At 48.7% G+C, this 12,919-nt stretch overlaps 1 protein-coding gene across 4 annotated transcripts in view; it reads left to right on the top strand.

Moving 5' to 3' along the window:
- Positions 1-12,919, top strand: part of Map4k1 (mitogen-activated protein kinase kinase kinase kinase 1) — a 27,352-nt gene that overhangs the window by 13,080 nt on the left and 1,353 nt on the right. For 2 of the 4 annotated variants that reach the window (XM_029556554.1, XM_017803421.2), the window contains 15 exons: positions 361-403; positions 1,528-1,690; positions 1,768-1,850; positions 2,964-2,987; positions 5,583-5,667; positions 6,555-6,631; positions 6,714-6,774; positions 8,127-8,235; positions 8,330-8,388; positions 8,501-8,604; positions 8,829-9,003; positions 9,520-9,582; positions 9,681-9,770; positions 9,853-9,923; positions 10,542-10,597. In XM_029556554.1, the coding sequence (XP_029412414.1) occupies positions 361-403; positions 1,528-1,690; positions 1,768-1,850; positions 2,964-2,987; positions 5,583-5,667; positions 6,555-6,631; positions 6,714-6,774; positions 8,127-8,235; positions 8,330-8,388; positions 8,501-8,604; positions 8,829-9,003; positions 9,520-9,582; positions 9,681-9,770; positions 9,853-9,923; positions 10,542-10,597 (1,263 nt within the window). The remainder of the gene's footprint in view (positions 1-360; positions 404-1,527; positions 1,691-1,767; positions 1,851-2,963; positions 2,988-5,582; positions 5,668-6,554; positions 6,632-6,713; positions 6,775-8,126; positions 8,236-8,329; positions 8,389-8,500; positions 8,605-8,828; positions 9,004-9,519; positions 9,583-9,680; positions 9,771-9,852; positions 9,924-10,541; positions 10,598-12,919) is intronic. The other 2 variants (XM_029556553.1, XM_008853917.2) reach the window with 1 other exon arrangement.

The following is a 12,919-nucleotide window of genomic DNA, read 5'->3' as shown; positions in this document are numbered from 1 at the left end:
TTTATTTATTTATTTATTTTTGGTCTTTTTGAGACAGGGTCTCTCTGTAGCCCCAGCTGTCCTGGATCTCACTATGTAGACCAGGCTGGCCTTGGCCTGCCTCTGCCTCCCGAGTGCTGGGATCAAAGGCATGTGCCACCACACCTGGCTCTTTCTTTTTTAAGAAAGCAGGTCTCACTATGTAGCCCTGGCTGGCCTGGAACTCATTATGTAGACTAGGATGGCCTCAAATTCATAGAGATCTGCCTGTCTCTGCCTTCTAAGTGCTGGGGATTAAAGGCATGTGCCACCACACTGGACTTTGAAACACTCTTATTGTTCCACACACTCACAGCTGCTTACTCTGACTTTGTGTTTCAGCCCTGCCCCTGCAGAAGACACACCTCCCCCATTGCCCCCCAAGGTAAGGTCCTGGGGACCCTGAGGTCAAGTTCTTTGATGATGGGACACTAAACTTTTAGTGTTTGGAATCAGGGTGTCTGAATATTACAGAAAGTTTAGAGTTTGGGGTACAAGATGGATGTACAGCAGCTCAGCTGGAGCTGGGTATGCTGGTGCATGACTGTAATACTTGCACTTAGGAATTAGAGACAAGAAGATCAAGAGTTCAAGAACATCTTTAGCTACAGAATGAGTTTAAAGCCAACCTGGGCTACATAGTGACATAGTGAGATCCTGTCTCAAAATAGTATGTAAGGGGTTAGAGAGATGGCTCAGTAATTAACAGCACTGGCTGTTCTTGCAGAGGACCTAGATTCAGTTCCCAGCACCCATATAGCAGCTGTAACTCCAGTTCCAGGTGATCTGATGCCCTCTTCTGGCCTCTGTTGGCATTGCATGCATGTGGTGCACTTACATACATGTAGGCAAAGCACTCATAACACATAAAAATCATATAGGGACTAGAGAGATGGCTCAGCAGTTAAGAGCATGGGCTGCTCTCACAGGGGACCCAGATTTGATTCCCAGTATCCACATGGCAGCTAACAATCGTCTGTAACTCCAGTTCAAGGGGATCCAATGCCTTCTTCTAACTGACATGGTCATTGGGACACCAATGCATTATATATGCAGGCAATACATATATGTAAGTGTACCACAGGCATGCCTCGTGCCCACCTGGCCCAGAAGAGGTCATGGGATGTCCTGGAATTGGAGTCATAGATGGTTGTGAACTGAACCCAGGTGTTCTTAACTGCTGACCACACTCTCCAGCCCCCACTCCACATTTTTAAAAGCAGGGCTGGAAATCTGCCGTGATGGTGATAGTGGGATCTGGCACATAGGTGATCCTGGCACATAGTTGATGTGATGTCCAGCATTAGCCCTTTTGTTTCTAGAGTGAACTGGTATCCCTCCTGAAGAGGGTGTGGGTTCTGGGAATGACTGGAACCAAGGTGGGATGTCACAAGGAGGTTTAGAGCCATGGCTAATTCTTGATCCCAGGGAAGACAGGGAAGGGGTGTAAGGGGGCCTTCTCTCCCAAACCATTTGAAACATTTCTTCCATATTCCTCTGTCTCCAAAGCCCAAGCTCCGCTCTCCATCAGAGGATGGTCCTGGAGGCATAGGAGACGATGGACAACTGAGCCCAGGAGTGCTGGTCCGGTGTGCCAGTGGGCCTCCTCCACGCATCCCCCGTCCTGGGCCACCCCCAGCCACCCACAGCCCCAACCTCTCAGCCCACTCAGGTACCAGGATGGACTTGGGGGAGGAAGGTGGGGCAGGTGGAGATCTTGGCATCTAATCTTGCCTCAATGTCTCTCAGAACCCTCCCTGTGGAGTCCAACTGTTCCGGAGCCTGGCCAGCCCCCACTGCTTCCCCCTAAGAAGGAAAAGATGAGGAGAAAGGTGAGAGCCAGCCGCAAGTCTCGGGGTGGGCTGGGGAGACCCAGTGTGAGACAGGAGGGCATCTAATAGGTGACATTTATTGAGCCTTTCCTCTGTGCCAGTCACCAGTCTTGTGTGTGTGTGTGTGTGTGTGTGTGTGTGTGTGTGTGTGTGTGTACTTGTGTCCATACATGCATGGAAGCCAGAGAAGGACATGCGGTGCCCTGATCTCTCACTCTTCACTGTATTCCTTTGAGACAGAGTCTCTTACTGAACTTGGAGCTAGGATGGAGGCCAGCAAGCCCCAAGGATACTCCTGTCTTTGTCCTATGTGGCCCTGGAGTTACAGATACACAAAGCCATGCCTAGCCATTTACTCTGAGTGCTGGGGACTTGAACTCAGGTCCTCATGCTTGCACTGTAAACAACCTTACCCACTGAGCCATCCCCCTATCCCTGATCTTCTGTCTTTATAAAGTATAAACCTTCATGATAGAAATAGATGTTACCAGCTGGGCTTGGTGGTACATGCTTTTAATCCCAGCACTCGGGAGGCAGAGGCAGGCACAAGGCCAGCCTGGTCTACATCATGAGTTCCAGGACAGCTGGAGCTACAGGGAGACCCTGTCTCAAAAACACCGAAAAAAAAAAAAAAAAAAGAAATAGATGTTACCTACTATGTGTGATGGCCCATACACTCAAGGAACTGAGGGAGGAGGATGGAGAGTTGGAGGTTTGGGAGTGTGACTGAGTAGTAAAGGATATGCCTAGAATTTCTGAGGAAGAGCTGGGGCCTTGGGACACTAGTAGAGAGCTTGCCGAGAATCCACCAGCAAGGGGTTAAGGGTGGCTCAGTGGTAGAGCACCTGCCTAGAATCTTCCAGTGAAGGGCTGGGGGCGTGGCTCAGAAGTAGAAAGCTTGGGTGGCATGCACAAGGCCCGGCCCTGTACTCCATCCCTAGGACCTGAAAAGGTAGGGGTAAGATCAAGGGGAACTTTCTAGGCAAAGTGGGTTACATAGTGAGACTGTCAAAAAAAAAAAAAAAAAAGATTAAAAAAATGAAAGAGTAAGAGAGGGATAAACAGAAAGACAGAAAGAAAGTGATCCTAGAGACGTCCGTTTCTATTTCACAGATGGAGAAAGTGAGGCACAGAGAGGTAAGGAGCTTGCCAGGGCTGTATGTATGACAACCCCTTCATCTATGGAGGGATAGTAAAGACCTCCAGTGATGATGCCTCAAACTGGATAGTACCAGATCCTGTTGACATTTTCCCCTTGATATACATACATATGATGGATTTGAATTGAGAGACACAATAAGAGACTTACAACAGTGCTGGGCATGATGGCACATGCCTTTGAGTCCAGTACCTAGGAAGCAGAGGCAGGTAGTAAGTTGGAGGCCAACCTGGTCTACATAGAGAGTTCCAGGCCAGTCAGGACTACATAGTGAGACCCTGTCTCAAAAAAATAATCATAGCCGGGTGTAGTGGCGCACTCCTTTAATCCCAGCACTTGGGAGGCAGAGGCAGGTGGATCTCTGTGAGTTCAAGGCTAGCCTGGTCTACGTAGTGAGTTCCAGGTCAGCTGGGCCTACAGGGAGACCCTGTCTGAAAAAGACCAAAAAAAAAAATCATAAAAAATAATAATCATAAACAGACTTACAGTGACAGTCAATAACCAAATAGGATAGCTAGAATAACATACTATGAGGTTGTTAGGTTGTTTTTTGTTTTGTTTTGTTTTGTTTTGTTTTTTTTAGCCTCAGCTGGCCTAGAGCTTGCTACATAGACCTGGCTGGCCTTGAGCTCACAGTGATCCGCCTGCCACTGCCTCCCGAGTGCCAGAATTAAAGGCATGCACCACCACGCCTTTGCTATGAGGTTTTTTAGCAGCCCAAATGTAGATTATTAAGAAAAAAAGTTTTAGTTTTTAAAAAAGTTATTTTTATGCATATGAGTTTTTTTTTCGGGGGAGTCTTTTGAGGCAGGGTCTTCCTGTAGCCCAAGCTGGCCTGGAAATCACTACGTAGACCAGGCTGGCCTCGAACTCACAGAGATCTGCCTGCCTTTGCCGCCCACATGCTGATATCAAAGGTGTGCCCCAGCACTCCTGGCTATATGCGTTTTGGTTTATTATTTATTTGTTTGTCTTTTTGAGACAGGGTCTCCCTGTAGCACCAGCTGGCCTGGAACTCACTATGTAGATCAGGCTGGCCTTGAACTCACAGAGATCCACCTGCCTCTGCCTCCCAACTGCTGGGACTAAAGGCATGTGCCACCATGCCCTGCACATGTATGAGTTTTTTTAAAACTTGCATGTATTTAAGTGCACCTGTGTCATGTCATGCAATGCCTTTTGGAGGCCAGAAGAGGCCGTCAGATCCCCTGGACCTGGAGTTATGCATGGTTGTTAGCTACCATGTGGGTACTGGGAAACAAACCCAGGTCCTCTGCAAGAGCAGTCAGTGCTCTTAACCTCTGAGCCAGCTCTCCAGCCTTTGTTTTGTTTTGTTTAGTTTTTGAGACAGGGACTTAAGTACCTCAGGCTGGCCTCAAACTCATGTAGCTAAGGATGATCTTGAACTTTTGATCCTCTACCTCCTGAGTGCTGGGATTATAGGCTTAATCCACCGTATACAGCTGATAAAAATTACTTGTAATGACTCCCCTTGTCCTTTATTTACAATAGTGCTCTGCTCACTAATAGTTAATAGACTCTTGTCCTTGACTCACTAAAAGTTAACAGACTTCTTTGGACTTGGTGTAGAGGCTGAGGAGGGGGCAGTCTACTCTGCTGGGAAGATGACTGTCCTTGGGATGCCAGGGCAGGTGTAGCCCCCCTTTTATGTTTCTAGGTACATCAAGGGAGGTCTGTTACTGGGCCAGTCTCCACAGCTTTGGATGTGCTGTGGTTGCTTTCTTACCATTATGAAGGGAGAATTCCTATGTATTTTAAGTACTACTTGAGCACTTATCATATGTAAACTCAGTGTGAACTTCAAATTTGAGCTTCCAATAAAAGCTCTCAAGAGGGCAATGAAAGCACTCTTGAGCAGATAAAATGCCCAGGGTCCCCTGGTCTAATTTCAGTTTTCGGGAATGGACAGTGTGGTAGGTTTCTATAGTTACTTGAAGCTGGTAGTCTATGTGAGTAATCTCAGCACTCAAGAGGCTGAGGCAGGAGGATTGAAAGTTTAGGCCAGCCTTGGTTACATAGCAAAATCCTGTCTCAACTTACCCCACCCCCCAAAAAAACTCTACCCAGATGTGGTGGTACACATCTGCAGTCTTACCACTTAGGAGATGGAAGCAAGAGTTTAGAGCCAGCCTTGGCTACATAGAGACTCTAAGGCCAGCCTGGACTACATGGGATTCTGTCTCAAAACAAAACGAAAAAAAGAAACAAAACATGAATTTTTTATTTTTGTAATCCATGTAATTTTTTTTTTTTTTTGAGACAGGGTCTCACTATGTAGCCCTGGTTGGCATGGAACTTGCTTTGTAGACCAGGCTGGCCTGGAACTCACAGAGATCTGCCTGCCTCTGCCTCCTGAACCATGTATTATTTTTGGACCATGCTTGGCTAGAGTAAATGGTGGAAGGCAGAGCCACAGATTGGGGGGGAGGTCACACACCTTTGCGGTGCAGGCAGGATTTGAACCCTGTACCCTTTCTTGAGTCTTAACCATTGCACATCCTGTCCTCTGCTCCTGTTGTTGGTTCTGTTGCCTGTTGCACATGGTCATCCAGGGATGTGCCCTTCTCGTGAAGTTATTCAATGGCTGCCCCCTCCGGATACACAGTACGGCTTCCTGGACACACCCATCCACTAAAGGTGGGTATTCAGGAGGCCCAGGAGAACCTGGGGAGGGAGGCCAGGTAGGGAAGGAGGGGCCCTAATGGAGGCTCAAAGATAGGCACAGGGAAGGTCTTTTGTTAAAGACTTTTTAAAAATTATGTGTATATGTGTGGGTTCATGCATGTGAAAGTGGGTAACCATGGAGGCCAGAAGAGGGAATTGGATTCCCTGGAGCTGGAGTTACAGGTGGTTGTGAGCCACCCCATGTGGGCACTGGGAACCAAACTTTGGGTTTTCTGCAAGGGCAGTACATGGTCTTAACTGCTGAGCATTAAGAGTACTGGCTGCTCTTACAGAGAATCCAGGTTCGGTTCCCAGCACCCACATGACAGCTCATAACCACCTGTAACTCCAATTGCAGGGTATCTGATACCCTCTTCTGGCCTCTTCTTGCTTGTACATGGTGCACATACATAATACAGGCAAACACTCATACATATAAAATAAAAATACTTAAATCCTAAGAAACTCCGAGAGACAGAGACATCAGAGTAGATCAGTCCTACTGGCTAGGAAAAAAACCTGTTGGGGTAGCTGAGATTGAGGGTCTATGCTCAGTGCTGGGAAAGAAGGGACAGATATTAGGGCACTTTGGGAAACAAGTCTGAGGTTGGTATGAAGAGGAGTTAGAGGATCTGGGACAGAGGGACTGCCAGACACTGGCAAGTCACAGATGGGGCTGTGGAGAATGGCTTCAGGGACTGGGAGGGTTTGAGTTCAGATATGAAGAGATAGAGGCTGGGGGAAATCAGAAGGTTAGGGGAAGGGCTGGGGTGGAGGGCCAGTGTTGTTCAGATGGGCATAGATCTGGGAGGTCCCCCATGATGAGAGACCCCAGTGATCTCATTGTCTGTCCCACTCAGACCAGCACCTGCTTCTGGGCGCAGAGGAAGGTATTTTCGGATTGAACCGGAATGACCAGGAAGCCACGCTAGAGATGGTGAGGCCGTGAACAGTGCCTGGGCTGGGCCAGGTGGGAGAGGGCTATGCGGGTATCACAGAAGTCACCCCACACTCTGCAGCTCTTTCCTAGCCGGACGACCTGGGTATACTGCATCAACAACCTCCTCATGTCCCTCTCAGGTCAGCCTGTGGGCTCGGGGGAGGGCTGGGATCAGAAGTTAAGGGGTCAAGATGGGGGAGTGGATGAGCACAGCTGGGAGAGGGAAGCTGTGTCTTTTCCATCACTGAGCCTTAGGAACGTAACGGTAGAGGACTTCTCCCTCTGAGCTTCAATTTTCCCATCTATGAAAAGAGCTCAGAATAGCCTCCACCTCCGAAATTAGTTGGTCATGAGGTAACTTTTGTAATAAATTCATCTTTAAATAGATTTGACATTGAGGAGATAATGAGAACTTATTCCTACTTTACTAAGATAGACTAAACAAGGTACTGCTTTTTGTTTTGTTTTTTGAGAGAGGGTCTCCCTATAGCCCTAGCCAGCCCAGAACTCACTATGGAGATCAAACTGGCCTATGCTGCATAGAGATCCACCTGCCTTTGTCTCCCAAGTACTGGGATTAAAGGCGTGTATTTCTAAGCTTGGATCTTCTACCACCCACCTATTTTTTTTTAAGATTAACATTTTTAGTTATGTATATGTGGGTGTGGGTGTATGCACATGTAAGTGCAGGTGTCTGTAGAGACCAGAGGTGCCAGATCCCCTGGAGCTGGAGCTACAAGTGATTTTGAGTTGCCTGGCACAGTGCTGTGCTGGGAATCGAACTCAGGTCCTCTGAAAGCTCTTAACTGCTGAGCCATCTCTGTAGCCTCTCCCCCTCTTTTTTGAGACAGGATTTCCACTATGTATCCCAGACTGGCCTTGAACTCACTATGTAGTCTAGGCTAGCCTTAAGCGTGTGACAGTTCTCCTGCCTTAACCTCCAGAGTGCTGAGATTACAGGCACGTGCCATCATACGATGCCTAGCCTAGATAGGTTTTTACTTACATTTTGGTATGTGTGCCAGGTATGGTGGCAGATGCCTGTAATCCCAGCATTTAGGAAGTGGAGGCAGGAGGATCGGGTGTTCAAGACTAATCTCAGCTACATGGGTGAGGCTAGGCTAGCCTGCGCCACATGAGACCTTGTCTCTTTTTTTTTTTTTTTTTTTTTTTTAAAAAAAAAAAAAAAAAAAAAAAAAAAAAAAAAAAAAAAAAAACAAAAACCCAAAAAACCTCTGTTGCAACTTCATGACTAATTTCCCTGATTTCTTGTGTGGCTACTGGAATGCACTGTACCACTTTCCAGAGCCAGCCACAGTGCCTGGAGGTACACTGGTCCTTTAAAATGTGTCCGGTGGGAAATTCATGAATGGAAAGTGAGATTTGTAACTTTGGGAGTTTCAAAGAACTGGGACTAGCCAGGGGATGGGAGACAGGAGATGGTATGGGGTGGTATAACTGCTTCCTACCCCCCCCCATACATATACTGTAGGAAAGACTCCCCACCTGTATTCACATAGCATCCTGGGTCTGCTGGAACGGAAAGAAACCAGGACAGGAGGTCCCATACCTCACATTAGCCCTCACAGGCTACTGGCAAGGTACCAGCTCCAAATGACACCACAGACACCCCATGGGTTCCCTTGCCCAGACTGACTACTAGTCAGTGACCACTCACAACTCTCCCGTCTTCAGAAAGAACATGGTCTCCACCAAGATCCAGGACACCAAAGGCTGCCGGGCTTGCTGTGTGGGTGAGAGCCCGCCCCAGGGTGTGCTGGGTGAACTGGGAGGGGAAAAATGTAAGGTGGTCTGGACCCCCAGGGAGAAGATAGGAAACCCTGACTCTCTCGTCCACTCCTACAGCCGAGAGTGCTGGCTCTGGGGGCCCTTTCCTGTGCGGGGCTTTGGAGACATCAGTAGCACTGTACCAGTGGTACCAGCCCATGAACAAATTCCTTCTTGTCCGGGTAAGCTTCCCAGGGCGAGGATGCTATGGCTTGTGCCTCTTTATGGACAACTCGATGAAAGCCCCCTCCACAGACCTCGCCCCCTGCATCACCCAGAGACATTCTGAAAACTTCCCACCCGCAAGACTAGCCACTCTGAGGGACCAGGAAATGCTGAAGTCCCGGGCCTGCCGAAGGCCTCGCCCACAGCCTCCCTGACCCGCCCCTCCCTGTGCTGCCCGCAGCAGGTGCTGTTCCCGCTGCCTACGCCGCTCCCGGTGTTCGAGCTTTTGACGGCGCCAGGCTCGGAGCTGCCGGCCGTGTGCATAGGCGTGAGCCCCGGGCCTGCGGCACGCTCGGTGCTCCTCCACACCGTGCGCTTCGGCGCGCTGTCCTGCTGGCTGGACGACCCCAGCACTGGTGAGTGGCGGGTGTGTGTGTGTGTGTTCCCCTGGAACTGGAGTTACACTTGTTAGCCCCCATGAGGGTGCTGAACCCCGGTCCTCTGCAAGAGCAGCCAGAGCTCTTAACTGCCGTGCCATCTCTCCAGCTCCTAAAAGTGTTTATTTTTGTATGTTATGAGCGTTTTGCCTGCTGTGTGCAATGTCTGCATAGGCCAGAAAAAGGTGTCAGATCCATTGGAACTGGTGAGGGTTGTTAGCCTCCATTGGGTGCTGGGAACCAAATCTGGGTTCTCAGCTGTTCAGCCCAGAGCTTATTCTTTTTAGAGGGAAGGGTCTGAGTATTGGTGGCTAAGCCTAAGCCAATACCGAGAGAGGCTGAAACCCGGTAGGCACTTTTTATTCAGATTGTAACAGGGCAGGGCCCATGTGGAGGGTAGGGCTGGCTTACTTGGGACCTGAGGGAAACCTAGGGGTAGCACTGGCTTTCTTGGGCTGGGGTGGGTTAGTTCTTAAGCCTCTCCCTCTCATACAGACCACAAGGGACCAGTGCAAGTGACTCAGGTGAAAGAAGACATGGTGATGGTGTTGATGGACGGTAAGGCCTCCTCCCTTACCTTCCTGGTCCTCAACCCAGGACTTAGTGCTCCTCTGGCCCCTCATAGTTCTTAAAGGCCTTCCTCTAATTGCTTCTAGGCTCTCTGAAGCTAGTGACCCCAGAGGGGGCCCCAGCTCGGGGGCTTCGCACCTCTGAGATCCCCATGACGGAAGTGGTGGAGGCTGTGGGTATGTGCTGGGATGGCAGGGCCTGAGGTCAATGGTGGAGACTCTGTGATCTCAAGGGTCATAGGTGCTGCTTTCTCTCCAGCTATGGTTGGGGATCGACTCCAGGCTTTCTGGAAGCATGGCGTGCAGGTGTGGGCTCCAGGCTCCGACCAGGTAGGCTCCTCCATACCACACCACTGCCAGCCCGATCCGCAGCCTTCTGATTCGTCAGATGGGCTTGGAGAAACTCTGGGTCAGGGCCAGGTGTCCTGCAAGGGAAGCTTCATCTAATTCCAGTTCAGATGGGTTCCTGGGTTTGATCCTTGATCTCTGAAGACTCAGCCTTATCTTGGACCACTGGGTGACCTTGTGCAAAGGACTTTGCTTCTCTCTGACCCTCTTCCACAACTGCAAAATGGGGGTCTCTGTAGAGACATGTGGATGGTTAAGAACTTTGACCAAACTGTCTGGGGTAGTGTCAAGCAGAGGGACTTGGGCATACGTCCTCATTTTCCAGTGCCTCATTGTCCTCATTTGGTAATGGAGTGGAAATGGGCTCATCTGATCCAGCAGAGTCAGACTGCCCTGGCCCTTTTATTTACTTTTTACAATTACCTATTAAATGTGGCACTAAGATTTTGCAAATTAGGAATCAAAGTGGTTAAGTAACTTGCTTAAAGTCACACAGCTTCACGGATGATGTTGGAAAGAATGATTGTCAGGGTCAGACTAGACCTCAGGATGTTTGTGGGGAGAGAAGTCTCGACACAGATACGTGTGTTTTCTCTGCAGCTGCTACAGGAGCTGAGAGACCCCACCCTCACCTTCCGTCTGCTTGGCTCCCCCAGGTATGGTGGTGGGGACATGAACAGAGGAACCTGAGAGGGGGGTCCTGGTGTGGAGAAGGCATTCTGAGGTCTTTGGCCTAGAAAGTTGATTGTCTCCCTGCCTCTACAGCTCTGTTCCTGTACTCTGTTCCCTGCACAGGTGATGGCTCATGCCTGTAATCCAAGTACTTACTTGGTAGACTGAGCAGGAGAATTGGGAGTTCAAGGCCAGCCTGGGCTGCATAGCAAGACCCTTCCTCAAAAAAAAAAAAAAATCAAGCCAGGCATGGTGGTGCACACCTACAATGCCAGCACTGGGCAAAGGCAGGCGAATTTGTGAGATCAAGGCCAACCTGGTCTACATATAGAGTTCCAGGCCACTTGGGGTTACAGGAAGACCCTGTCTAGTTTTCTAGAATGTCCTTCAGTTGGGCTTGAGGTTCTCAAGTCCTGTGTTAGGTGTTGGGCCCTTCTCTGTGCTTGATGTCAGGGGCACATGACGTCAGCTTGTGCCATTACTGGTGATCATAATTCTCATCATGTAGTTGAGGCGAAGACCAGTGCTCTCCACTGTAAAGTGGATCTTTTTTTCATGTGTAATAGTATTTTTGAAGAAGGCATGGTGGCTCAAGCCTGTAGTATTAGTACTTGAGAGGCTGAGGTAGGAGGTCATGAGTTCAAGGCCAGCCTGGGCTATAGAATGAGTTCCAGGTCATCCTGGGCTACAATGGGAGATCTTGTCTCAAAAAACCAAAAACCAAACACAAATTTTAAAGTTCAAATATAGGATTGGGGATGTGGCTCAGTTGGTGGAGTGCTTCCCTAGCATGCATAGTCCTGGGTCATATCCCCCCAGCACCACAAAGGGCAACACATGCCTCTAATCCCATCACTCAGGAGGTTGAAGCAGGAGAATCAGGAGTTCAAGGTGCTAAAGTACTTAGCACATCAGAGGCTAGCCAATCTCAAAAAAGAAAAAAAAGAAAAAAAAAAAAAGAGGAAACAGAATCCAAGTATGGGGCTGGAGAGATAGCTCAGTGCTCTGTTAAGAGGAGCATCTAGCACCTGCGTGGTGGCTCACAATCATCCCTAAGTCCCCTCCTGACCTCTGTGGACATTGCACACATGGGTGCACATAAACTGACAAAGGCATACACAAAGAAAATTAGTATAAATAGGGGCTGGAGACCTCAGTGGTTAAGAGCACTGGCTGTTCTTTGAGAGGATCCAGGTTCGGCTCCCAGCACTCACATGGCGGCTAACAGCCATCCGTAACTCCAGTTCCAGGGGATCTGGTGCCTTTCTTTGACCTTCATGGGCATTGCATGACACGGGTGCACTTATATATAAGCATGCAGTATACTCATACACATAAAAAAGAAATAATAAATATTAAAAAGAATTGAAGTATAATATGACTATTGCACTGTCTTCCCTGCAAACACTCCTATAGGTTCATGAGAAACACTCAATCTGACCACAGGCTATAAGGCATGTCATCTCCACTGAGCCCTAGCCTTGCTCCCCTGCCAAGCCCTGACAGAGGCTGTTCTCTGTCCAGAACACCCTTCCCTGCTCTGTCACTAAGTTCCCTTTTGAGGCTCCATCAGTTCCGTAAGCATTCTTGGGCAGTCTTGGCTGACCTGGGGTAGAAGCCCCATGCCTCTCTGCACTGATTCACAGTGGAAGTGTGAGCTCTGTGTGACCTCCTCAAACGTTTCCTATAATGGCTATTGTTTTGAGACAGTGTCTCTTCTAACCCAGCTGGTCTTGGATTTTCTTTTAAATTGCATTTTTTAATGGGGGATGTGCCACAGTATACATGTGGAGGTCAAAGGACAACTTGTGGGAGTCAGTTCTCTTTTTCCACTACATGAGTCCTGGAAATAGAACTTAGGTCAAGTAACAAACAGGCAAGCAACAAATCTGCTGAGCCAACTCACTGGCCCTCTTTCTTTTTTAAAAAAGATTTATTTCGGGGCTGAAGAGATGGCCTAGCGGTAAGAGCACAGGCTGCTCTTCCAGAGGAACGCAGGTTCAGTCGCCGGTTCCCACATGGCAGCTAACAACTGTTTGTCTCCAATTCCAGGGGATCCGATGCCCTCTTCTGACCTCTGTGAGCATTGTATTTATAAATACACTTAACAAACATGCAGGCAAAACACTCATACAATAAAGCACCTACTTTTATTTTATAAATTTCTTTTTTTTGGTATTTTTGAGACAGGATCTCCCTGTAGCCCCAGCTGGCCTGGAATTCGCTATGTAGACCAGACTGGCTTTGATCTTACAGAAATCCACCTGCCTTTGCCTCCCAAGTACTGGGACTGAAGGTGTGTGCCA

Source organism: Nannospalax galili, unplaced genomic scaffold (assembly GCF_000622305.1).
Source record: "Nannospalax galili isolate Female #2095 unplaced genomic scaffold, S.galili_v1.0 scaffold886, whole genome shotgun sequence".
In the NCBI taxonomy this organism is placed as follows: Eukaryota; Metazoa; Chordata; class Mammalia; order Rodentia; family Spalacidae; genus Nannospalax; species Nannospalax galili.
This window is presented reverse-complemented; position numbering and strand designations above follow the sequence as displayed.